Source organism: Cynoglossus semilaevis, chromosome 8 (assembly GCF_000523025.1).
Source record: "Cynoglossus semilaevis isolate Cse_v1.0 chromosome 8, Cse_v1.0, whole genome shotgun sequence".
NCBI classification, from domain to species: domain Eukaryota; kingdom Metazoa; phylum Chordata; class Actinopteri; order Pleuronectiformes; family Cynoglossidae; genus Cynoglossus; species Cynoglossus semilaevis.
The window spans coordinates 4,035,588-4,063,135 of record NC_024314.1 but is presented as its reverse complement, the minus strand read 5'-3'; the positions used below and the strand labels follow the sequence as shown (position 1 = coordinate 4,063,135).

Below are 27,548 nucleotides of genomic sequence, written 5' to 3'. Positions count from 1 at the left end.
TATATATATATATATATATATATATATATATATATATATATATATATATATAATCATCATACTTCTTATCATAAGGTGCTTTTTTAAATAATGTCAAATCTGCTTGAATTCTGGGACAAATGCTTTTATTTTGAAACAAAACAAAAAAAACTAAGCTGACCTGAAGTTTAATGTTTCCTCCAGGGATTTGAAGTAATTATCTATTTAATTCATTCTCTCATGGGTGGAGCCTACATATAGAAAACCAACTTTATTGTGCCTTAAAGACTGTGTGATTTTTCTTTTTCTTTTTTTTTTTTTTTGTTTTGTTATTTTCTTTTTGACAGCTGACGTTTCAGTCCAAAGCCATCCGTAGTACTGAGAAGTGCTCATGTATATTCTCCTTCGGCTTGTTTATTCCTCATGTTTTATTCCAGAGGGGTGAAAAAAAAACTCAGTCTGTAAACAGAGCTTGGAATGGATTTGCACTCTTGCAGCCAGAGCTTCTCACAGATGATGTCCCGAGGCTTTAGATGTGGCATCAGAGTTGCAGTGCAACCCCCAGCCTTGATTCTGGAGCCAACCGTCACTCAGCAGGATGTGGCGAGGAGACACCAAACTGAGGGGGACTCAGATAAACTAACACACAAACCAGGGAGATCAGAAAGTTTTCAGTTTCTGCGAGGGAACGTCAACACCCCAGAGAGGAGTGTTTCTAAAAGAGTCATCCAGAAAACAGTCCCAGAAGGTGTTGCCTCCTCCACACTCACTGGTAGCAGCCTGATCCACGTAGAAATGTAGACTCCATCTACAAACACTGTTTTAAAAAGTAAAAAAGAACTCTATTAGGTCAGCGATCCACTTTAACCACCATAGCAATTCAAGTTGACCTTTATCCAAAACAGTCATTGATATTCCAGGTGCATGTTTTTCATGCAGACTTTCATTGAAAAATCATGTCCTGAATTTAAGCAGAGCAGGAGCTACAGGGAGCTGTGGCTGTGGCTGGATTTGAACCAACGTCAAGGAAAAGCCTTTTCTCTGTGTCTTGACATTTGATACCTTTATCGCCTGTCTGTTTCTGTGCCTGATAGATGTGGGAGGAAGCCATTATTTTGGGAAAGGAACTGGCTGAGCAGTACGAGAATGAGATGTTTGACTTTGAGCAGCTGAGTGCATCCTTGGTGAGGAACCTTTTCTAACTCATTGCCTGTTGTAAACAGAGATATTTCCAGCTGTAATAACTTAACCCAGGTCAGATTCTCTCTCTCATAGCCATTATCAGTGTCAGCAGTTTAACTGTATCTTTTTTATCAAACAGTATTCAGGTGTAAATGAACTACTCTTACTGCCTGTGCTTGTATCCCTGACAGAGGAAGCAGGCCCAGTTTTATGAGAACATCGTGAAGGTCATCCGGCCCAAACCAGACTACTTCGCCGTGGGCTATTACGGCATGGGCTTCCCCTCCTTCCTACGAGTGAGTACACACAGCACTGTGTATCCCCCGACGACTCCCGGCAGCCCACACACGTGGCTGAAAGCGCAGCAAGAGTGAGCCACTTGTCAGAAGTGAAAATCAATGTGTTCACTCGCGCAGCCTCCAGCGTCCGTACACACCGCGTGCATTTTATAAATGTCGTTTGTGCAAACAGAAAGTTGTGATTTCAAAGCCTTTCTCTCACCGTCTTGTCTTCATCTGTCATTCATGGTCTAATTCTCCCAGCTCCTTAAACCCTCTTTCCCACCACATATCTGTCTGTATAAAACTCCCGCTGTAGGGAAGTTACTTTGTGTACAGCTCAGCTGGATAATCCTAACATTTCCTTCCAACGTTCCCGATGACAGGACTTGACACAGAATAGCAGCTGCTGGAATGATCCCCAAAGTTAAGCCAGTATTTTCCATTTATTCCGGAGGCTCAACACATGACCATTAATTCAATTAGGTGAACTTTATTGAACTCTTTTCTCCATGCACTGAGAGTGAGCCGCCGCCGCAGTGTGATATCAACGGTGGCTGATGTTTATAGTCCTGAAACCACCAAGATTAGCCTTGTTTATGTTTATGTTTATGTTGCGCCCGGGCGCAGAGGTAGGAATGATTGGTAAAATGACTGTCATTATTTGTCCACAGACGTCAGCGTTACAGCGTAGTCCATTTTACACCAGTGTAAAAAAACCATCCACCAGCGACGGCAAAGGACGCTGAATATGACTTTTTTTCCAACCACATCTTCCTTTTTATTTTTATAATAGATTATAATTGAATCAACTGTTTTACAAAAGCCATGACCAACAGAGTCAGATTTCGTGGTTACATGAAAAGGGTCATTAAGTAGCTCTTGGCCGTTTTTTAAGGGGCTTATAACATATATTAATTTATATATATATATATATATATATATATATATATATATATATATATATATATATATTTTCACTGAAGGTTTTGAAATACTGAAGGTTTTGAAATTTAAGTTTATGTTTGGACATTAAAACCAATTTCTATAGGATTCATTGGCTTTCTAACCATCAGTGATTCCTTTTCTCTAGTTTGTATTACGTTATATGTAGCAAAAAGTATCTTCATTTTTTTTTAGTACCACGACCTTCATACAACGGCTGCAGGGATCAACACATGAACAGAAGAAACCACAACCGACCGTCTGTTGTTTGGTTTTTACATTCCTCTCCGTCCCCACCGTTGTGCCGATCTGATCTCAGCTTATCAGACATTAAAGACGTGTTTAGTCGACAGTTGATATCTCCGCTCCTCGCTGGCACTTGTTCTGCCTCCACTGCTGCTGCTCTGAAGGGCTTTTTGTTCCATCGCGTATCAGATTTAGTCCTAACGCTGATGCCGTTGTGCTGGGCTTTGTGATCACTTGTTCGCCAGATAGCGAAAGTTGTTCACGTTATGGTTGCGGGTGAGGTTTTCTTTTATCAAAATTTGATACGACTCCATCACGCTACTGCATCTAGAAGAGGAGGAGATCAAGGTTCTTTGCTTGTCCTAAATACACACACACATATATATATATATGTGTGTGTATACATTATATATAGTATATGTTATTTATTTTTATTTCCTCTAGGTTTTATTTCTATTCCCTTCTCTCTCTCTCTCTCTCCCTCCCTCTCGCTTTCTCCCTCTCTCTTTTTTTTTATTAAGATTTTCAGATCGTAGATTACCGTCTGCTACATTTACAAATTGCTGTACTGCCTGACATCATCTCCATGTTTCTCCTCCTCAATCTCCATCAACTACATCCTAAATCTCGTTAAGTGTCGCTGAGTGAATCCAACGTACGGAATATAAATCCAGTCACTCCTTATCACGTCTCCTCCAATTCCTTGTTCCTGGACTGCTTTGATAGATTTCATAATTATGTTGAATGATTCGGGTAAATCCACGTGGAAGCATTCGTATATGAGTTACTAACTGAGATTAATTCAGTGCAGAGGGTATTTATTCCCAGCCCATCTCGCCTGAGTTGCCGTGGCGTGGCAGTGTCCTCGGGAAAAAGTCAATTATGTGAGAAATCAATTATCAGATAAAGTTATTTTGTGTTCAACCCCCTTACAAATTGATTGAATGCAGAGTGTGGATGGTCTTAGCTGCTTATGATTTATTAGTGTGTAATGGTGTAAGACAGTAGATCTGCACTCTCAAAGAATCATGTCCTTCATGGACATGTTTATGTTTTTACTCCATCTCTGGTGAATTAGGTTGGAGGAGAGGCTTTTATGTTTTTTGTTTGGTCTTAACTCAGCCATCGTAAAGAGAGGCAAATAACAAATCTGTTTTTCAGCATTGAAATCTTTGAAGCATACCTTTGAGCTCTTCCTGTATCTGTATGCTCTGTTACGTCTTCTATATTTGAGTTTTTAGATATGATAGAGTTAGGCTGCCTTTCATAGACATAGTCCCATTGTTTCCTCCAGTCTCTGCGTTTTTTTCCCCCCTCACCATCTTTTCACATCACCTGCAAACTTTGCTTAATCGCTGAATCGAGTTTTCGGCGAGGGGTTCAGCTTGAAAAACAGCTGAGGCTGTGCGAAAGTTAGTTTGAAATAGGTAGGTGAACACGCCGCGTGCAGAGATGCCGGGGATATGAGCTGTCATGTTCTATCACTGGCTGTGTTCCTCAGATAGATCCTTGAGCACACTCTCAGGCTCATACATTTATAGGACCACTCTTCTCACATAATTTACTTTCAGTTCAGTGTAAGACGAGATCTTTTCAATCTTTGCCATGAGTTGGATCTCATCAGATTGAGAGGAAACATCCGTTTGTTTTCGATAGTCCTTTTCCCTGGTAGCCATTCTGGAGGTTTATTGTTTTGTAATAGTGCATTTTCTCTGTTTCCGTTGACTTGATGATACTCTAGCTGTTGCTCCTCCTGCCATTGTGTTTGCTTCTTTTTAAATATATGGAATTGCCTTGGAGGCCAACAATTGAGAATAGACATTAGCATTTTAGTGTGAATTGCTCATTAGTAATTTCCCAATAACAGCCAGCTTCTGCAGACTTTAGAAAACGAGAATTACTGACAGAGGGTATGGGTGTATACATGACGGGAATGCATATCGCAAAAGTAGGAATTCACTTCCAGTCCTGAAAGCTCTAAATAAATTAACTAAAAATGGAATCTCACAGTTTTCCATAAAAGCTGAAAATTGTGTTTTATTAGACAAACTTACAAGAAGCTGGTTCGGTTGAAAAGACTCTACTGTCGACTTATCTGTGAAGAAATAATGTAAAATGTCCTCAGGCATATTTCAAGGCTGCAGTTCCTTTAATTAATTGAGGAATCAAGATGTGTGCTGTGTGTGAGGGATAAAGCTGCGTTTGTGCGGGAGCCATTGTGTAATGTCTGTGAAAGAAGGGAGGAAATTGAAAAAGAAAAAAAAAGAAACGACGCTATCATGCCATGATAAGATCCTGACTTTCAAGTTATGTAATGTCCCTGTTATGCTAATGAATGAAGCTGGTAATTTATAGTAAGACTTCAATCCAGCTGCTGAGGTGGAAGGATGGTCTCTCCTTCACCGCCACCATTCCATCACAGTGACTTATAATTGGTAGCGTTTCTGATTCTCAGCTTTTAGCAGCACACGTCTTTTTAAGGGAAGTTGGTGAATTTTTAATAATATTTTTGGCTAACATTTAACTATTACTATTTTACTAATATAAATTATAGCAGTGGTCCGAGGGCCAAATGTGGCCCGCCAAACCCTCTACTTCGGCCTCAAGTGGATTCTAAAATAAACATCAAATAATAATGATAATATTTATTTATATTTCATATTATTATTATTATTTGAGTGTCCAGCCCCTAAGGTGTCAGTCCAGAAACACTTCAAAAAGTAAAACAGAGCACAACCAGAATTAAGATCAGAAAACTAGTGATCAAAATCAATAACAAAGAATTGCTTAATTTAGCCTTAAAACAAATGCTAGTAACTAAAGGATAGCACAAACCAATGTAATGTAATGTGACCCCCCAAAAAAGCCAACCAATATGACATTCATAAGTAAATTGCCAGCACTCTCCCAGTAATGATATTTGAAAAACAAAATAATAAAATGATAAAAGTAAAAAGATCAGGAGAGTGTGTTTTAACCCCCAGCCTGGACACAGGGCCGATTATTGTATATTCCATTACCTTCACTAAGTAGGTTTTAGTTACTGGAGCTAATGTTCTGGTGAAATGGTCTATGAAATGACACCGTACTCTGTCAGCAAGGCGACTGTTCCTTATGTCCAAATAATTTGTTCTAATTTGCAACAGCTTCCACCCTTGGTGCCTGTCTCTGTGTCCACAGAGAGCTGACGTCTCTCTGTTTACCTTTGTCATTCTTCAGAACAAAATGTTCATCTACCGTGGAAAGGAGTACGAGCGCAGGGAGGATTTCGAAGCCCGTCTCCTCACGCAGTTCCCCAACGCAGAGAAGATGAAGACGACCACTCCGCCGAGCGAGGACACCAAGTCTTCATCCGGACAGTGTATCCTTTCAAGTAAACACCACTTTTGTTATGGTTTTCTTCTTCTGTTGGGCTCAAAGATGTAAGTAAGGTATACCTTTCAGTATTTAAACATTTAAGTACAAAATGCACAAATACAGCTGTAAGTGGCATCACAATTCTAATTGGACAATAATGTTACAGAAAATATTACCACGTGTGGCAGGAAATAGTTTATCTGAAAAATACGAGCAAGATTTTTTTCCAGTTTGATTAATGATAATGGTTCCTAAAATATGGGGCGTGTCCCCATTGAGGATGCAGAACTGTCACTGGTGCCACAGTCGGGGAAATTGCACTGATTTGTTCTGTTTTCAATTTACTGTAAATGACAGTGTCTTACATTTGTGTAATGACTTGTAGTAGGTCGGTTGAAATTAGATAAGTCATATAGAGAGCCATGGGACTTAACATCAACATAAACACGGCCACATTAGTCAACTGTCATGGTCATAAAAAGTACTGCAGTAAAGTTTATCCTTGATTCTTGTGCTGAAGACATTCAGTGTTTCACAGTCAAACCCATCCTAGACCTGCCTGCCAAGTTCCACAACAAGCCTGTGTCTGAACAAATACTGAGGTGAGCAGCATATCCTCCACAAACATATTTGTTTATTTACATTAGAAAAATGTGTTCTTTCCAACCTGCACAGCATGGAGTAGAGTACGTTTCACAGCCTTATTTACTTCTCTACTCGCTACGTGACTACATGCTAATATTACGCTACATTTTCTACAGCGTGGTGCGTTCAGGGCCACTGAGTCACCGTTGTTAAAAACCTCAATGCAAATGAACGTGTGTGCAAAACAAACAACGCTTGACCTTTTCTCATTCCCGCGGTCTGTTGTTAGCCGCTGTGCCAAGTACAACATTGTTTTTCTGACATCATTAATACCTACGTGTCGTGCACCGGGTCCGTGGCGAACAGCCGGTGCCTGCACCTTATTTGCCCAATCTGTACAGCAGCCATGCTCTGGATCAGTCAGCTGTGCAAATTCACTCTGAAACACCATCCAGTGCATCACTGGACATAATTAATCCCAGACATTTACTTGGAAAAACCTTTTGGCAAATATACCTGGGCACAGATCTTATCGCAGACCTGCAGCATCACTCACAGCCCTCGGCTGTGGCCTCCTCAGCCGCCTGTCGGCTTGTTTGCTATTTCTGACTAGAATATCCAACTGGTAATATCCTGGATTAGACGACCAGGTTCAGAGATTGATGGAGGATTGCTCTGAGTCAACATTCTGACACGCTGCCTTCCTCTGCCAGTTCAGTTTCCTGTGTTTTTCCTCTGTTTCTCCATCTAAATCTCACTGTTCATTTCCATTCGCTCTCTCGCTCACTGCCAGATATCAGCAGTGCATAGCAATGAGACTGAGCTGTTTGAGCCGATGGGTCACGACGGCAGACAGAGCGCGCCTTCCTCTGACCTTGCTCTGACCAGACCATCGTCTCTGCATCGTGCCAGCTAATGACATAATAATGCTAATTGCTGCAGATAATTAAAGATCTGTGTGTTAATTTTGAACCTATGAAGCTGGTAAATGGTAAATGCCTGAAACAGGCATTTTTGCCGTTTCTTAAAAAAAAACAAAAAACTTTAACATCTGATGTTTATTTAATAGTAGCAAAAGTGCGAGAGTTGAATTGAACCATACTCTGCAGTATGTTGCAGCCCATCTGCCCAGGCTAAAAAAAAAACAATAAAAACAAGCATAATTTCATATTTAATTCATTATGATTGTTGATGAATTCATTTCATGCTCTTTGAAGAACATGCCATTGTTTTTGGAGAATTGGACTCTTAAGGACTAATTGATGCGTTCTGGTTTTCCTCAAAAGACGTAGATGTAGGTTTCTAGGAGCGAGGGAAGAAGTCGGCGGGATGGAAGTAGAGCAGGTGATGTTTCGGTGTTCGCAAAGCATATGTAGGCTTCAGACAGCTTACCCCGCAGCTGCGCTGTAGTGCCTTCATTTCCCCTGTGTCAAAAGTCTATTAACCTTCTCTTTTTAAGCAAAGTTCATCCTAGCTAATCTTGTTACATATGCTGCACCATCTCTGTATATATATATATGTTATATATGTATATATTATATATATATATATTTATTTATATATATTTTTATATATATACCATGTAGATGAGGCCGTGCCTCCGACAGCAAGTGAGAGCTACTCTGCTAAGTAGCAGCGTTACTAGAGGAGCTCGTCAGCGATGTGGCCTGTCCTATGTTTGACCCGGAGCAAAGCAATCAACCTTTGAATCAAGCTGTAGATTGGCCATAACGGTTTTAATTTACTCAGGTGCTGATTTTCTCCCTCCACAGCTTCTACACAGTAAATGAAGTCCATAAATTCCAGTATTCTCGGCCAGTGAGGAAGGGAGAAAAGGATCCCGACAATGAGTTTGCGGTAATTGCTTTTATTTTTTTTTTCTTTCTTTTACCACATTAGTGTAGCCTGTCCTTATTCATTTTAAGCTTTAAACTGGAAAAAAAAATCAAATCTGTTAGACAGGAGGCCACCAGTGAAGGAAAATACCAGAGCACTTCAATGAAAAGTATAACTTATTTGTGTTGTCCCACTTACAAACAGGTTGGATATTTTTCCACGGCATCCCCTGACAAATGTTCTGGGTTCCTCATTCACTCACAGCACTGTGAAAATGAGCTGAATAATGATCAGAACTTCTGTGGGACTACATCAAACAGAGACACTCTGAAAGGGAATCTTTTATTCATACATATTTTGATCAAGTTTCTCTCTGTTTGTCTAGAAATTCTCCTCCCATGGAGAAGTTTATTATAGCATGTCACTGGAATATTATTTGAGTTTTAGTTTTAGTCCTCCCCTCGTTTCCTGCAGAGAAAATCAACGCCGCAGCAGAACCGTCCTTCATTTCTCATCACAGGTTCCCCTTTTTTGTCGACTCTTTATTTCAGAGGCAAGATGTGTTTGTCAGCAAAAAGCCTCCGACTATAATAAAGTGACTGACGCGGTGAAGTCGGTTGATGAAAACTCAGGAGTTAGGATGTGTAGTGCACTGGAAAAAGTTTGTTTTGTAAGATGTAAATATCCAGGTGAATCTGTGGCATGATTTCTCCATTTAATTTGGCAGTAAAACAAATAGATACAACAGGATTCCTCATATCAGATATTATAAAAACTGCTGTAATAGCTACTGGAGCAAAATCAAAATGATTGATGCACTCAGCCATGTTGTGGGAAAAGGTTACATTTTCTAGGTGAATTCCCTTCTTCTTCAACAGCCTGTATTTTACTGGTCTCCTTTTTGACGGCGCTTCTTGACCCAAACTTTATATTTTGTGTCTTTTTCATTTTCTCTTCAGAATATGTGGATTGAGAGGACCACCTACTCTACAGCATACAAACTACCTGGCATCCTGCGCTGGTTTGAAGTCAAGTCAGTCTCCACGGTAAGTTGATAAAAAAAAAAAGCGTCCTGTGTGCCAGAGAGGCCTCCACATCAGAGGAGGAGGATCTACAGCCTTGCTCAGAGGCAATCAATATGATTTGTCTGCTTAAGCAGCACAGACAGCCACGTGGACGCAGACGTGCCACTCTGCGGTCTAAGGACAGGGCACGTTCTCTCACATTGATTCTCCAGGTGTTCCTTGGAGCTTCATTTCTGAGAAGTGGCTGCACAGGGCAAAAAAAAAACTAGCAGGAGTGTGGTGGGTAACTGCAGAAAGAGAATATAATTATCTGTATTGATCCACAGAGAACCTGCTGTTAAGTGAATGGCTGGCTAATGATTTTAGCCTTCACTTTAGCACTTAGCATTGAAACATCTTGGTTTAGGGCTGTTCTTTATGGCAACAGTTGTCGCTGCTTCAAGCTTGGGTCACTTATAGAGGTCACCTATAGAGGTCACCTATAATTTACTGTTATAGAGGGAAAAAACCCCAGCAATTTGTGACAAAAATTAAATGCCATAAATGTAAAGTGAAGTCGAAAAATTCTAAGATTTCATGAAATAAATGTATTCATGAAAATAACAAACGCTATTTACATATATTATAGCGTCGAGAACTCTTTGCAGGATTATGCAGGATGTCTGTGGCACCAGGTCTCGTCCTGCATTTATTTAAAATTACCATCATTTAGAATATTGTTCCTGTAACAGAAAGTCCACAGTAAACCCTGTTAAAAGTGTTAATCTGCTTTAATGTAGCAGCAGGTGGAGAACTTTAAAATAATAATAATAATAATAATTTACTGCAAGGGAAGCTGTGCTACACTTGGAGTGGTTATTTGTTGTCTTGGTTTTTCCAGAACTCCCTGGCCTGTGAGGGTATCTTTATCCAGGCTGTTTACTACCCTCTGCTCCCTCTGCATCTCTAGCTGTCAAACATCATCGCATGACACCCACACAGCGGGCAGCTCTGCTGTTTACCTTCCCACAACGGGCTTTTGTCACAGCTACAGCTGCGACGACTTTCCCCACAAACACTTGATCCCTCTCCTAACTCCTGGTTCCGTGCTTTTGAAGTGTTTTTCCTCCAACGCCGCACTAATTCAGAGCAGAACCCTTCAGACTGCGCTGGAACATGCTGTCAGGGACAGCTTGCCCTCCAGATGAGCCAGAGAGGGGCCAGGTCCCTGGGGTTGGACTCTCTATTTAAAGCTTAATGACTGGACTGAGATTCAGCACGCTGAGGCTTCATATCTGACAGTGCTTTTCATCAAGCTAGCCGGAGCCGTACCGGGGCACAGATTGGAGATTTGTCTCCATGGCACAAACCTCTCATTTTTTATGCATTTATTTATTTTATTTTTTTATTCGCCTTGCGTTTGCATCTGACATTTACTCGGCTGCCCACTTATGATTCTTTGGAATTCATAGCAACAGGATTTAAAGAGCTTTTATTTATCTCCATGGTAATGAGATCGGTGGAACAGGGGTTTAGCTGAATTCATGACAGGTCCATTTGGCTGAATACTTTATTTATCTTCCCTCAGAATTGCCAATCATATTTTGTTGACCTGGGAATTGTAATTCCCCATGACAGTGCGCTATCCATCTTTATTTGACACATGTGGGCTCATGTATGGTTGGTGAAGAAAAAATGATTCATTACCTCTCTACGCTTCATGATTTATGTGTTTAGTTAAAAGTTTCTAAGCCCGTCTCCCAATAACTCACCCCTGGATGGTGAAGATAAACGATGCACTTTTATACTTAGAGAGTCAGTAGGTGTGAGTAAAGACACTGTGATTACTGGCGGAGATGAATTAAGACAGTTTCACACGCAGTGTTGACAAATGTGGCAAACACTTAGAGGCAGGGTGTATGGGTATTTTTACCCAAGATGCACAGGGGCTGTGCTCCTGTCATGCTTGTCTTTGGTAAAACACCACAGCCTGGACTCCTGCAGCCTCACTGAGTTTAATTAAAGCATTCAACCAAGACACTACAAGAGAAGACAAGTGCATATTATTAGTGGTATTAGTTTTAGTTTCTGTTCTTTCAAACAAATGCCCACACACACGTGCTTTTCTTTATGTTTTTCTTAGAATTTCTTACTGAACAATACATTCCGTGGACTTGTACCTCATTCATAAACCATCCAGAATAAATGAGCCATCCTAATCCTTATCCTAACGCTAATGCTAATCCTATTCTAAACTTCAGAAATGTCGTTCAGCAGCTGCAAACATCTTTGTCTTGTGTCCTCAGTTGGTCTGCGCCCCTTGTCTTTATCCTTACCTCTAATGCCATGTAATTAAATGATAATTTACACATAAGACGGTGAAGAAAGAAATATTACACAATGCAACGGGAGAAAAATAGATTTGTTAAACCAATATTTCAGACAGGAAGGGCTTTCAAGCAGTGGAGCAGGAGTTTTTCATTACATTTCAAAGTGCACGAAAGATGAAACAGTCTTAGGACTCAGGCAGCACAAGAACAACTTCCTCAGACAGAGAAATGACGGTCTTTAGTTGTCAGTAAAAACAATGCAAGGATTCCTTCATAGTTTGGCAAAGAATCAGACCAGTGTTGTAGAATGAATGAATACTTTATCTCCTGTCATAAAAACATACACTTGTGAGGGTGGCCAGGACCGGAAGGTGAAATGTCTCTGCTCTGATACAGGAGGTTTGTTTTAAAGATGGGAGGCTGACGGTTATTTCAGGAAGACCAGTTTGACCTCCTTATTTGGCCCAAATATTTAAGGATATATAAAAGTCACACACTATGACATAGTGACATTGCAGCATATGACATTGCTGTTCTTCGTCAGTCTTGTCATCTGTGAGGAGGATGGTAAAGGAAGGTAAAATGACTCCCGAGTCTCAAAATAACTGGTGACACCTTGGCTTCCTCTGGTGAACAGGAGGAGATCAGTCCACTGGAAAATGCCATCGAAACGATGCAGCTGACCAACGAGAAGATCAGCAGCATGGTGCAGAGGCATCTCACTGACCCCAACCTTCCCATCAACCCCCTCTCCATGCTACTGAATGGGATTGTGGACCCCGCTGTTATGGGAGGCTTCACCAACTATGAGAAGGTACTTAGCTGTGGCTTCATGATGGCTTTCAATTGTTCTAATTATGTGTGTGTATATATGTATATATATGTGTGTATATATATATAACCAAAGATCAATCAGCATTCCTAAAGGAGGGACAAAGATTTCTTTTTCTATATAGAGTTGTAGGTGTATACACATACAACTATAACTATATACCATAGTGTGTATACACATGCTGTATGCACATACAACTATAACTATATACCATAGTTATAGTATACACATGTGCTATAACTAAATAACTGTAAAAGTTACTCTTTTATTTCCACATTGATGTAGCGTCCCACTTGTTGGTAGAGACATTCAATCCCACGGAGGTGATTTCTCACTTTTCGGTGTTCGCTCAATTCATTGTAAAACACAAAGTTTCTTGGAGAGAAAAAAAAACTATTTCTCTCTGATAGTTGTGAAAATCCTGTTAGTTTTCCAGCACACATCATTTTCTGTGGCAGTAGTTCTGTTGAATCAATGCAGTAGGACTTGCTGATTCCAATTCCTTGCCCTCAGGTCACTGCTTCATCTGAGTGAAATAGTTCAGGCGGTGGAGGTGAGGCAGATGTCCTGACTAAATTTTCATCATCCCACCAGCCCAGCAGAATCCTAAACAATTTCAGATTCTTCCCATTCCGTCTCCCACCCTCATTTCCGCCGCTTCGCCTCCTGAAAAAAAAAAAAAACCCAACTTATCTCATCTGTTCCTCAGGCCTTTTTCAACGACAAGTACATGCAGGAACACCCGGAGGACCCTGAGAAAATAGAGAAGCTGAAGGACCTCATCGCCTGGCAGGTGAGAGGGCAGCTCTGAATGGTCAGCTGTTTTTGTGTGAAGTGTGTGATCATGGTGAAGCATCAACTGTCTCCTACATCAGTCTTTGTTCAAACCTATTTTTTTTTATTCAGTCATAAAAATGAGCAGCAATCAGAGCTGGTGCCACTTAGGCAGCTGCAATAAATGTAATGATTTGGGTTCAGACTCTAAGTCAGTGATACAGGCCACCGAACAGTCTATTCTTCCCCGTGTCTTGATTCTAGTATAAACTTCAAATGATAATGTTAGACAAAAATTTGGTTTTTGTTTTTGACACAAATTAATTCTAAGCTGTTATTTGAACCAGCCATTTTAAAGATAGTACCTGATGATTCTCATTCAGTCTCGTGTGTAAAGTGCCGTCACCACTAATGTGAAGAAACAACGCTAGCAGTTAAGAATGTATTTAAAAAAAAAAAATGTGTTTGCTTACAAAAAACAAACAAACAAAAAAAAGAACAGTTGTAAATGACACAAAAGGAATTGATTAAAAAGAGTGTTTTTGAAATGTGTGGAGAGTGCTGAAGCAAACAGTCTGTGAAGTTTGGTGGCCTGCTCCACAGAGAGATCAGCACCAGTGTTTCATGGTTTTTTGTTTGTTTGTTTTTTTGCTAGCATTGCACCATCCCTGAGCCTGTAAGAAGTGCGAACACAGCAGACAGGAAATATACACACACTCCCGCACACAAACACAGACTGTTGGGAGACCTCACATCACATGCTGTTTCACAGCTTACTATGAAACTCAGCATGTCTCCGGCTCATTGGTCACTCATACTGGATGAATACACTAAAGAATGCTGCACTGTAGTACTTTTTTTTCATGTGTTTTCACTTTTTCTTTAAGAAAAAAAACCCTCACTTTTAAATTATACAATGAAGGTTTTTCTTAATGTGATGTTACATTTGCAAACGCCAACACAGTAAAAGTCATTTTGGTTTCAGTGCATTGAGTCTCAGAGTTAAGGTTGGCAAGAATAGTGCATAGAAACATTGTTGTTTTATAATAATAATAATAATAAACTATTGTTAGAGTTCTGACACCGATGTAGTGGTGGGCGATACCAGATTTTTTGGCAATTGTTTTGATACCGACACTTTGCGTTATTTAATTCAGCCAATGAAATGCATGACAATTACTGGCCTTTTAACCACTTTAATATCTATTTTTACAACATTTTAGTCATGACAAATTATATTACTTTTTAGGTTTTACATAATGTAATCTAAATAGCTTAATTGCTATCATTAAGAGACAACGATGTCTAATCAACGTGATCACATGACGTCACTGTTCTCCTCTAGTCAGTGGCCATGTGACATGAACAGATCAACTTTACGTTCCCGGTGTTGCGGCCTGTATGTAGTATGTAGTTACCCTAATAGACCCTATTAGAAAAGGAGCAGATTTAATGGAACCTAATGGTTCACAGTGCAGAGGACGGGGAGGTTTCTGTTCAGATAGTCTGTTAGAGAAACTGAATTGTCTCTATTATAAGGCAGTAACCCATCGCAGTGACTTTCAAGTTGATATTTTAAGGAGGAAAATAGAGCAAAAATGTCACTTTAATAGTTATAAAGTCACAACCTTCAGGGAAAGAATGGATGACATTTGCAGTACTCATTCCTTTATCTGCAGTTTAAATTTAGGCCGCCTTTGCTCTTCACATCTGTGGGGAAACACCTCTGTGTGTGGATTTGTCTTCATAAAGCAGCCTGTCCCATTGCAGTGATATTACTTTTTGCCTTTTGTACTGAAGTTTTGTGTCATTTTTGATTTCATGCCATTCTGTTGCTCTTTCTTGTGAGGAAGACGGTTTGTATGGGTGCTATTTTAAAGTATTATTTCCCTATTAGTTGCCACATCATTTTTTTTTTTTTGGGGGGGGGTTGCATCGTGTCAGCCACTAGCGTGGTGTCAAGGCAGGCAGTGACTGAAGTATTTGACAAAAAGCGTGTGCTCAAGCTGCCTAAAAATACTGATGAAGGTGTCAGTGTTCCACTGTGCTAGGAGAGGTGCTGCTCATAAATACATTATGTCTGACACAGTTTGGAGCATGTGTGCAGATGCTTCAATTAAAAACTTTCCGTTCGTTTTCATGTTGAACCCGGAGGAAAAGTGTTGCATAATGGATGTCATTTTTATGACAGCTCATGTTTCAAACACTTTTGTTGACTCATGAGTCATGTGGGCATTTTAATGAGATTTAAGCCGCGCTAACACAGAGCTACAAAACCATTTGTAAAATCCTCACTCCACCCACAGTCCACAGTCCAGTGCTAATTAGCAGCAGCACAAATGCACACAGCAGATCTAGCAGTGTTGCAGAAATGACCTGCTTCTCTGGGAAACTGTCTCTCCCATTGCTATAAAAAACCATTCAAATGTGTGGCGTATGTTTCGGCTATTAACAAAAACCCTTTTTACTGTAGCTGCTCTGGTGCGATCATCACAGAGGCATGCAACGCAGACGGCAGAAATGTGTGTACAGAGCCCACAGTGGACACAGTGGCGGTGAAGAGATGAGTGAGGCGGAGTTGTTGATGTGAAATACTCTCAGCTGTCTGCTCGCCTGAGCCAGAGCACTTGCTTATCAGCCATCTTGAGTCTGTCTAAATGAGACAAATGAAGATGAGACGGCTCCAAACTAAACAGGGAGAAATGAGCCAGTCTGAGCTGTTATTCTGAAACGCACGTTGTCCTCATCAAGTAATTAGGGAGGAAATGAGCAGCTGGAAATCAGGAAATTAGCTATTGTTAAGAGCTCCTCTGCAAACACAGAGTGGGAGTTTTCTCTGATGTTTCCCTGGCTATAATTAGTAAAAAAAAAGACAAAACAGATGCTCACGTTTCATGAACTTCTGGCTGCTGTGTTACACTCTCATCCTGACATCTGTGAGACTGCTACACGGTAACGACAGCTGTGTGATGACCATGTACAGCAGAGCATCAACAACAACCCCTGCAAATACTACACTGTCCATAGAAATGTGACTAACAGAAGTGAAAACATACAGACGGACAAGTATTATTCACAACTACCACACATTTTTTTTAGGTTTATATGTACATGACATTGTTGCCTCTCATTCCCACAGACTTGTAATAATTCTGATCAAACATGATTGGTCTCTCTTTCTTTTTCTTCAGGTTCAAAAACAAAAAAAACTCAAACAGCATACCTTTTATTTGTAATTCTGAGATATGGTTAATGAAGGCCTCCATGGCGCCGTGCCACTGATGTGCTGTGCAGAGAGCAGTAAATGTCCCTGCCAGTGCCAGTTCAATTTACTGTGTTTGGACACTTCATACACTGTATGTATTTCACACAGAGCTCAGCCTTTAAAGCTGTTTCCATTGATTAAAAAGAACCGTGTCCTTGATTCGCCTTCTCAGCAAGCACCCCGGTATTTCACATTGATTTATTTTTCTTTCTTTTTTAAAAAAAAATAAGGTAACAGTAATGTTTCCCTGGCTACACTGTTTAGTACAGAGTGTTCTGTAGCTTTCAAACATCCTTTTCGCTGTGAACACCGAGCCAAAACCTCTCCATAACTAACATAACTTTAACAAATCAGAACTCTATTTGTCTTTAAGACTTTAAGAAAAGAAAAAAAGTTATATAAAGTAATTAGAAGACTGAATGTGCGTCTGTGTTTAACCTTGAGCCCAAGTGTCTCCCACAATGAACTTATCTCCCTGCAGCCACCTAGCAGATTTCTGTTGCCATGCCACCACTCTGTCGCACTCAATCATCATAAGGTCTATAAAAAGAAGTGGGTATCCTGGGAGACCTGGATCTCGCCTCAGCTTTCACTGTCACTGATTTTTCTTTCCTTTCTGTATTTTTTTTCCCTCTGCTCACCCGAGCTCTCTCGTCACCTCTCCTGTCTCCTCTGAGAGATTCCAGAGGTGATGATGGAGATGCTTGATGCCAGGGGATCCTTGCATGGGGTCTGCAGCTTTACACACACTTGTTGTGTGCAGCAGTGTTGGTAATGTCTCTCCTTTCTGATAAAACGTCCTCGAAATATTCACGAAAAAAGATGAACCACACCTACTACACACAGAAACCTATTACATAATATTAATTCTGTTTTTAATTACAGTAAAACAATATAAAGAGCACTCACCTCCTGTGCTCACTTCAGTTTACCGGTCGTATGAAAGCTGACGCACGTCTATTCACCAGTTTGTGTTGACAGTGGTGGAATAAAAGGGACTTTCCTTTTATATGTACTGTAAGATTTTCGCACCAAAGCTGCTGGAAAAAAAAACATGTAACACTGGAGATGCTTACCAAAGGTTGCGTCAGAGAAGTGAGTTAGTGTGTAGCTGCTGAGTGAAGGCGCTGTTGATGGAGGAGCTGTTGGTCCTCAGAGAACAGGAACAAAGGCCGGAAGACACTGAAATAAGAGGTTCACGCACACGCACACACAGATACACACAGTCATCTCTTTACCGGCCCACATATGTCACACACTTCACACACTGCTCTGTACTTGGTTTCTCTGTTTCTTTTGCCGAGAGCTGAGGTAAAAATACATTTTTTAAAAGTAAGAAAAACCGCCCTACAAACACGAACGAAAGGAAAGTTTGTGCAAATGTGTCACCGTGAGCCACACTGTGGGTCAATCCAGAGTTGATCAAAACATATAATTATATTATTCTGGTTTCTCTGATGAGTTTCTGGTTAAATGTTGTTGCTGTGCAGCCTCACTGACTCGTCACATCATTGCAGCCTTTGTTCTTTTTATTTTACTGGCCAATCATGAGCAAACACAACGTTTAAAAGATAATACACACTACCTGAGATGTGAACCAGCAGGAAGGAGAGAAAAAATAAAACACCTATTTCCTGGAGGGACGAGGCTTCCTCCGTTTGACAGTTTAGTCAGCAAAGCCTGCTGACGCCCAATGTGGCACTGGGGTTTTCTAATTACTGGCTTTCAGCAGTTTCACACTTTTCTTTCTCCTTCTCTCTCTCTCTCTCTCTCTGTGTGTGTTTCTGAGCTGCCTCTGTTAAAAATGGGCTGCCCCTGTTATTATTCACAGGCTGCTTTACAGTGTGTGAGGCAGCGGTGAGTTGAAAAGGTGCATTGCAGCTGTATTCACCACACAGTTGGCAGTAAAAAAAACTACCATCACACAGACCAACATACTTTTACATGATTTCTGTCCGAGCTGTGTCATCCCAGTGTTTGTTAGACCTGTGCTGTGATGAGATGTAAGTACAGGTAGGACAGGGAGATACCATGGCAACAACCTCCTGTGTGAACATCTGCTTTAATCCGGTTCAGGCCGCTCTGATATTCTGTCCTCGTGCACACGGATTCACCTGACGTGATGCTCATTCATCGCCCGTGCTGAGTGTGCACAGCCCAGAGGGGCGAGGGGGATGCAAGGTCAAGTGCATTAAATTGGATATACAGTGTGTGCCGACGTATTCCACTGACAATAGTAGAGCTAGCGTCTTAACTCGCCCCTCGTGGCTCCCGAGCTTTATTTGCTGCCTAAAAGGTTCCTTACGTTGCTGTTTTGCTCCACCAGATCCCGCACCTCGCCGAAGGTGTTCGCATTCACGGAGAAAAGGTCACGGAGGCACTGAGGCCCTTCCACGACCGCTTGGAGGCCTGCTTCAAGCAGCTGCGTGAGAAGGTGGAGAAGCAGTACGGCGCAAAGACCCTGGTAAATTGGTTTAATCTGGCTGTGACCTTTCTGTTTGCCACAGTTGGTGAGGGCAGTGTGGAGATTATTTTCCTTTTACATGAATTGCCAACATTAAACCTGAGAACATTTGAAACATTTTAGAGGAGCTAGAGATTTCTTACATTTTTACCTGAGCAGTAAATCCTCTGCAGTGCTGCAGGTAACCGTTAGCCACCTCTAGCCTTCATTACAGATTTTGTTGTTTGCTTGGCCAACTTTCCCCTCCACTTGTCTGAGCTGTTTCAGTCAAATTAAATGGAGAGGACAGTGACCTTTCAAACAGGGAAAAATCCATCAGCTTTCAGAGTGAAATAATGAGAATGTCCACTGACTCTTCAGAAAGACACTTTCAATGCAGCAGATTTATCATTAAACCGGTCAAATAACAGATTAGGGTTGTGTTCTGTCTTTGGGTTTTTTTGTTTTAATGTAATTGTTCAATTAAAGGCAGTTTACTGCATGTTAGTTACTGCAATCATCCACTCTTTTGCCATGTATTTATGTCCACTTGTCCTGTGAGGCACATTTTAAACTTGGATTTTGACTCAAAATGTAATCCAGGAGTAAAAAAAGTGAAAAATATTTTAACATTTTAACAAAAATATTTAACACAGGTTTGACACAGATATATTGACGGATTATATGGAGTTTTATTTGTCACATGATCATTATACAGGTATAACTAACAGTCAAACGTGACCCTGGGTCACTTCTACAGAAAGTGTGTGAGCAAGAAATAAAAAAGTGAGCAATAAAAAACACGGACTATAAGCCCCACAGTGCCCTCTAGTGGCTGTCATTGTGAAATTAACGAACATGTAAGAAAAACCCAGTCAAAAGATGAAAAAAAGTGCGACTTATAGTCTGGAAAATACAGTAGACTAACACACAGGAAATAAGATATATAGATATATCTTTGTGGATTGAACTGAGAAAATATTTTTCTAGGCACGAAAACACAGCTTTTGACAGGAAAATGATGTCGTATGTTTGTTTGATGTGACAGCCTGCAGCTGATGAGCGTCGGGGGCCCCGCCCACTCTCCATGGTTCGCTCATTCACCATGCCCTCCTCTCAGAGGCCGCTGTCTGTGGCCTCCGTCACCTCCATTTCCTCCGACAACTCTCCATCCAGACCGCCGTCAGACGGGTGAACACACACATTTACATCAGGCTTCCTGGCCTCATGTCTACACTTCAACCTTGTCTTGTGTCCCAGGCCATTGGGCTAATGACAGTTGCTAGAGGGGCTAATGTGAATTTGTCTCATCCTCAGCTTCGCCCAGGAACCTCTGCTGCCAAAGAAGCTGCACACCAAATCTCAGGACAAGCTGGACAGGGACGAGTCTGAGAGGGAGCGCAAAGAGAAGAAGAAGGAGAAGAGGAACAGCAAGCATCAGGAGATCTTTGACAAGGAGATGAAGGCGACAGAAATCCAAATGCAGCCCACCGAGGCTGTCATCCTCTCTGAGACGGTAGGGCAGCTCCTCCCTCTGTAAATTTGTTCTTTTTATGTTTCCTCTCTGAACCCTTTTGTAGTTCAATGTTCTCTTTCTCTCTAATTTGTCCTACTATGTTACTTGTATTTGGATCTGCTGAGTTCAAACGGAGGAAAATGAGGAAGATGTTAGTGGCAGAAACAAAAAATAATAAATCTGCTTGCCTGCGTGTGTGGATTGTAATGTGTTTGAAGCTCAGGAGTCTCCCTCAGGCAGCGTGCTGATGTTCTTTCTTCTCTGTGTTATTACAGAGCTGATGATAAAAACAGAAAACCCTTTTTTCCACCCAAGCTTTCAGAGTCTCTTTTTCCTTCTGTGTAACTAAACCTTGTTTGTTCGCAAAACTGAACAAGATCAAATATGTGGATTTGGCTAATTCCATTATAGACCTTCCCACAGTTTTTTACCTCTTTAGCATCAGTCTCTGGAAATTCATATTGTTTTCATTCTCTGGTGTGGACTCACAGTTCGTTTTTAGCTCAGTTGAACTTCTTTTCCTTCTTTTAGCTGCTCCACTCCTGAACTGCTCCCCTCGTGTCTATGTATCTTCGTTCTCTCACTACTGTGCCTTTGTGCTCGAACACACGCTATGTCCATTACAGTGGAGGCATCGGCCTCTTCTGCATGCCCAGTGGTAATGTTCCCTAGCTAACTGCATTAAGATAAGCACAGGGATGAGATCCAAAGGAGGCCCCTGACAGTGATGGAGCCGTCTTGCTCATGATACCAGCTCCCTGCCTCAGGGGTCAAGGGTGAAGCACCCTGTGGTCTCAGGAGTGAATCCAGCAGTTCTGGGGAATGTTTTTGGAGAGGGTAGTATGTGGTGCAGAATACAACTAAAATACATACATTTTTAATATTTTTTAGTTTATTTTACTGAGGCAAAATAGAAACAAAAAAGCTTGTTTAAAAAAAAAACACAGAAAGGTTTTTAGTATTGAGCCAATCCACTTAGTTCTGTTCGGTTAAACTAAGTATACCTTAAATACCTCAAATACTTCAGAAAGGTTTGGAGTGAAGAAAGAAACAAAAGGTCTAAGTAACATTCTGGGAGTTTAAATGTGCAAGTTAACTGGCTTTTTGAAAAAGAAAAAAGATATTCCGTTGATCTCTGGTTTGTGACAAAATTAAAAAGACTATCTTTGTTATTGATATTTTGAAAATAGTTCTTTTTCATTGCATGAACATTATTGTTTAAATACATCATTATATCTCTGACTTTCTTTTCCCAGCAAATCCTTTAGGAAACATGTTAAATACTCCCTTGTTCTGAGCCTCTGTCATAGTAAATAAGCAGTATACTACACAAGGTAGTGCGTCTTTAATTGATGTCATATTTCATTAGACAGCGTTGATCTCATTTTAATCGACTCGTTCTGTAATAGTGGTCTCTCACCTTAAGTGCTCAGTAATGGCCCTGATACGTCTGCTAATACCTACTTCCTCTTTACACACTATTACACAGATCAGCCCCCTGAGACCACAGAGACCAAAGAGTCAAGTTCTCAGCCAGATTGGAGGAGATCGACGCCTCTCCGTGTCTCCTGGGCCTCCCTCTGCCTCCTCCAACTCCACCTCCTCACCAGGACCTCCACCCATCACGCCCAGGAGCAAACTCTCTTTCAGCACATTACATGCAGTGTCCAGTAAGTAGCAGCTATTTATCCCTGTAGGGCACATACTCTCAACCATTTTTGGTCAAACTACCCATGATGCAACACTAACAGCTAATCAACTACCACATTTTTCAGACTACAAGTCACACGTTTTTTCATCCTTGGCTAGGTTTGCGGCTTATACTCAAGTGTGACTGATATATTAAAATATATATTTTCACGTTTGTTATTTTCACACTGATGGCCACTAGAGGGCAATCTATGCTTGTGTACCAGTACCTGCTACTCCCGTCCCACTGAAAATTTACATGGTTGTTATTTTCACACTGACAGCCGCTAGAGGGCATTGGTGCGACTTATATTCCAGAGCGACTTATAGTCTAGAAAATACGGTAGTCTTTTGTGGTACTGACTTGTTTTTTACTCTGTAAACTGATGTTATTGACCCTCCCTGACGCCCCTCACCGATGCTGTTCTTAAGGTGCAGACATTTTTCTCTCTTGATTTCATCAGTCGATTTTAACTAATCTCATTTTTCCTGGTTTTCTCTCCAAACATACAATTAGTCTTGAAAACCGGGAGCTGAGCAGGGAGGGAGCCGAGTGATTTATCAGGACCCACTGTTTGAACCACACTAATGTGTTTTGATGATAAATCTGAGCTCGTGTACTTGCACAGATCTGGAGCTGAATGGGATGGGCTGCTCCGACAAGGGCGAGACCCCTCCCCCTCTACCCTTGAAAGGCAACACGGCTGATTACGGCAACCTGCTAGATAATCAAGAGTTGACGAGTCCCACGACGCCTCCGCCGCACCCTCCGCATCAGAGGGTAGGTGTTTTAATTAGGTCTGAGAGGAGCTCCTTAATGATGCACCACATGTATATTAGAAGCAGGTTCCACCACATGCGTTTGACATTTGGGTTAACCACCTCCACTGTCCCCCATCCCTGTGTGACCTGTGCTAATGTTCCTGTTTTCACGTTCCAGCGTGTCCATGTGTTTGCTTGTCTTATGTGTGTGCCTTATTTTTGTTATCTGTGTCACACACCAGTGTAGGCATCAGTTAGTTATCAGCCCGGTCCTGCATGCTGCTGTCCACCCCTCTGTTATTTATACTGGTCCCCCGCAGCCGGGCCCACCGCTCAGACGTGATTGATTGGATGATTGCTTTAGCCCTCACATCCATCAGCAGCTCCCCTGCTGTTAATAAGCGGCTCATCTCTCCATACTCAGCGACGTCTACTCTGGGCGTCCTCTCTCCTCGCCACTCTGTTAACTAATCTTATTTATCTACTGTCACGGTCCGTGGACAGGTAGTAAAACCGAGCCTGGGCACACGCAGTGTGGCAGCAGACTGACAGCAGAGTAGTGAGAACAGATGCTCCGAGCCTGAGTGACAGCCACTCTTCATTTACTGTCCTTGATGGAGGCGCTGCTGATGTCACTGTCTGGCATCGCTCTTCTGCTGTGTCTCAATTCAGGGTCTGCAGCCAATACACAAGACACAATGACGGACAGTCTGAACCCAAGAAAGCAAGGATAGCTGTTTTTGACTGCAGTGTCACTGCTAGCCAGCAGGGTCTAGAACTGTCTTTCCTATGTAGCGCTCTAATAGTTTTATAAGTTAGATGTGCTTCTTGTTATTACCTTTCTGACAGCCAATCATAACCTTAAGGAAAATTTAAAAGCTCAACATACTTCTTTAGCAGAATTGTAATCATTTTTTTAAATTAAATGTTACAGAGACTTATATAAGCTAGCACCACTTAGCTGCTACCAGGACAACTGTCGGCCCCAGCAACAAGAGCAGCCATGAGACACGGAAATTCTGGAAAAATAAATGTGTCTCAGCTTTTAAGTGACTGAAATGCCACAGGCAGTTAGTTACACTGGGCGCTTATTAAATTAGCAGTTAGTGCTGTCACTCTTCAACAATAAATACTTTGGCTTCTTCCTCACAGTCCATTAACATGTACATTGGAGCAGTGATTCCCAATCACTGTAATGTGCCGTGAGACAGTTGTCAATGTGACTGACAAGTAGAATGATTAAATACTCTTCACCTAGCTAGCAGTAGCAGCAGCTAACTATAAATAATAATGAGAGTGAGAGCTGTAGAAGATTAGACCTTTGTGTGTTTTGTTTCTTCAATTTCTGTTACTAAGTATATTAGTTTTGTGTTCCACAAAACAGGGCCAGATTTCACACTAAGTAAATTATTAGTAAATTAATTTTATTTTTATATATATTATTGGTTGGGAAACACAAACGCATTTGGGTATATAAAGGAGAAGAGGATTTATATCTGGAAAGTCTTTTTTTTTTTTTTTTTTTGCTTTATCTGATATAAAGCCTGCATTGTTTTCATGTTCAAATTTCTGCCAATAATACCTGGAATATGTTAAAAAATTGATAATAAACAGTATAATTTTTGTGAAAAAAATTAGATTGTCTCTTGTGTGTTGTGCATCTCATCATTGCTATTTTGTCTCCTTACAGCATTTCCCGCCTCCTTTGCCCAGCAAGACCCCTCCCCCACCTCCTCCCAAAACTACGAGGAAGCAGGCATCCATCGATTCAGGAATTGTACAGTGAACAAAGCGGCTGAGAGTAGGACCAAACAACACACAGACAACACAACAAAAGTCTACCCTGAGCAGCGTTTGCTTTTACCCACACATTCCTCGCTCCCCATCCCAGCTTGACAAGATGAATACCTCACCGCCGCCCCATCCCTTTTGTCATCTTCCTTCTGTCTTTGGACCCCCAGCTTGAAGACAAATGCAATCTGCAGCAGGGAGTGTGTTACACAGATGAGTAGTCACTGAACATGTAGCCACCACTACACTTGACATGAGATTGTGCTCGGTTAGATGAACTCCGACCAGCAGTTTTATACCAACGACCTGCGTCTCATTTAAGGCCCATTTTCTATTTACTTCTTATTCATACTCCCACTTTGTACAGAGGTTTGTATATACGATTTTATTCTTTTTGTTTTCCATGAATGACTTGATAATGATTCCGTTTTTTTATTAACGTTCTATTAGAGACAGAGCACAGCCTGTAGGTTTTGGGGTTTGTGACCAAACGGACATGGATTTGATCGCATTAAGTTTGTGGAGTTGACGTCTAACACACATCACAGTACCGTTGTTTAGACCTGAATTGCTGTAACCTTCCATTATTACAACTCCCTTCCAGTCCACTACTGACACACTTCTGAATAAACTATATGAAATATATGTGTGTTTGTAAATATTGATTTGCTTCTTTATTTCCTCTGCAGTAACCATTCTTGTGTTTTTCCCTTTCAGTCATTTGTGACAAGTGTTGGAGTTGGAAATGGCCTGCAGTGAAAAACTAGGAATGGGAATTTATATAACTTTATCGATTCTGATCCCATTATCCAGTTGATTCCTTGTTGTTTGATCTCTCATCAGTTCTCTTCCTTACCGATTCTCTTATTGCTTTGTTTATTGTCATTTTTTTCCTCTTAAGGATTTGGTATCCGATTCCTCAAAGATTCTCTCATCAGATTGATTCTTTGCCGATTCTCTGTCCAAACTGCTGACATCATTGACCTACTAGAATGAAGTACCATTAAGGACACTGAACTGCAGTAGAAAAACACACCCGTGCAGCTGGTTGTGTTGAAAACTTCTAATGGAAAATTGAGTCGCTGGATTGGCGTCTCGTGGGTGCGTCCTGATTTCCAGCTGCTTGATTGACAGCCTTGATGACAGAAGGATATGTGACACCATCTCTCCTTTAGAGTCTTGCAGCCTCATTCACATAATGCAGCCTCTCCCTGAATCATGTTGTCAAGTCCAGTAACAGAAAGACTGACGGGGCAGCGTCACACCTCAGTCCTGCCTCACGTATTCTGGTTCGCAGTAACCGCGCTTTACTGTTAGTCCTGGTTTATTCTCATGATCGTGTGAAAATGACAGATCGATAGCAGCTCACACACCAAAGGTTGACCTTTTTTTTTTTAAACAGCCTTTTCTGCCTCATTGATTGGCTGTTCTTTGACTCCACAGTGATGACTGAAGTATGAACCAGTGAGACAGTATGTAATTATCTGTTGTGCAGCGACTTTAAACTCAATTACTCTTTAATTAGTTAAGTGTCGTGTTCGTTACTGGGAGTGTAGGTGGAGGAATTGAAAAGAGTGAGTTTATTTATTCAGAGTCATTCTGACACGGATGACACTTGATAAACTCTAATGATTCACTGCTCTCCTCCCCTCTCTCCCCCTCTCCCTCTCTCTCTCATCTTCATTCTTTCATTGGCATGGCTGTGACTTCATCACAGGCTTTTCTTGCTCATCTTCCCTCCCATATAAACACAGCCGTCATGATGTGTTCCATCCCATCATGTTTATATTCTGTTCTCTTTTATTTTCCAGCTGGTATTTTGACTGGAGCTGCTCACTGCTGCCACAAACTGGTGCTGTTCAACCTGGCTTTTTCAAACCGTTGTGTTAATTGTACATTTGGCAGCAGTGCTCACAGGCCCCCTTGTCAGTTCCATGAAATGATCAGCTTGTCAGTTCTGTCTCTTTGAGGAAGTATCCACCTCAGCACCGCAGCATCTGGTCTTTGTTTTTTTGTTTTTTGTAATGTCCTAATTAGAAATACTGAAAATGACCTTGACATTTTGTCAGGGGAAGTTGTTTTCTGCTATTTATTGCAAATTTGAAAGGAAAAAATAGGTATGTGAGCATGTAGTTCATGAAGTTGGAATTTCATTTGCTGTCAAACCTCAAGATTTCCTGGTCAGATGGTAGAACTTCCTCCGCTCAAAATAAAACTCTAGGAAAAAATGGGGAATTTGGAAAGGAAATGATTCAGTGTTAATTTAATAATAGAGCTGTATGTAACAGAGTTCCGAATGGTCTGGTGCATTGCTTCTCTGCTTTCAGCGCCCCCTGTGATGGTACCATGCAGTCAATTTGAACGTCACCTCAGATCAGAGTTTTCAGTTTCCATTTGACTTAACTCTGGATCTAGTGGCTCTTCACACCAGGTTCAGGTCTTAGCAAGAAAAATCCAGAGCCACTCCAGTCCACGGTCCACAACACAGACTGTCTGGTCACATCCTGTTGTGTTGTTTCCTGGTTAGTGCTCAGTTCCTCGGTACAATTCCCACACCTTCTACTATCATTCCCTTCTTTTCTGCCTGCAGCTGTTTAACAAAGAAATCCATTGAATCCCAATGAGAACATGGCTGATCAATGAGATCCTGTGTGTGTGTGTGTGTGTGTGTGTGTGTGTGTGTGTTGGGGGGGGTGGGGGGGGGGTTTCTAGGGGCTGGTGTGCGTAACGTGCG

The 27,548-nt window shown here is 41.2% G+C and overlaps 1 protein-coding gene across 1 annotated transcript in view; it reads left to right on the top strand.

Annotated features, from left to right (window-relative positions):
* Positions 1-25,459, top strand: part of dock1 (dedicator of cytokinesis 1) — a 143,726-nt gene extending 118,267 nt beyond the window's left edge. The window contains exons 39-52 of the mRNA XM_008314107.3: positions 1,074-1,163; positions 1,353-1,457; positions 5,850-5,991; positions 6,508-6,589; positions 8,345-8,429; positions 9,368-9,454; positions 12,380-12,556; positions 13,284-13,367; positions 18,940-19,077; positions 20,105-20,247; positions 20,374-20,572; positions 22,062-22,242; positions 22,891-23,042; positions 24,714-25,459. Coding sequence (XP_008312329.1) covers positions 1,074-1,163; positions 1,353-1,457; positions 5,850-5,991; positions 6,508-6,589; positions 8,345-8,429; positions 9,368-9,454; positions 12,380-12,556; positions 13,284-13,367; positions 18,940-19,077; positions 20,105-20,247; positions 20,374-20,572; positions 22,062-22,242; positions 22,891-23,042; positions 24,714-24,809 — 1,761 coding nt within the window. The 3' untranslated portion in view covers positions 24,810-25,459. The remainder of the gene's footprint in view (positions 1-1,073; positions 1,164-1,352; positions 1,458-5,849; positions 5,992-6,507; positions 6,590-8,344; positions 8,430-9,367; positions 9,455-12,379; positions 12,557-13,283; positions 13,368-18,939; positions 19,078-20,104; positions 20,248-20,373; positions 20,573-22,061; positions 22,243-22,890; positions 23,043-24,713) is intronic.
* Positions 25,460-27,548: the final 2,089 nt, after the last annotated feature.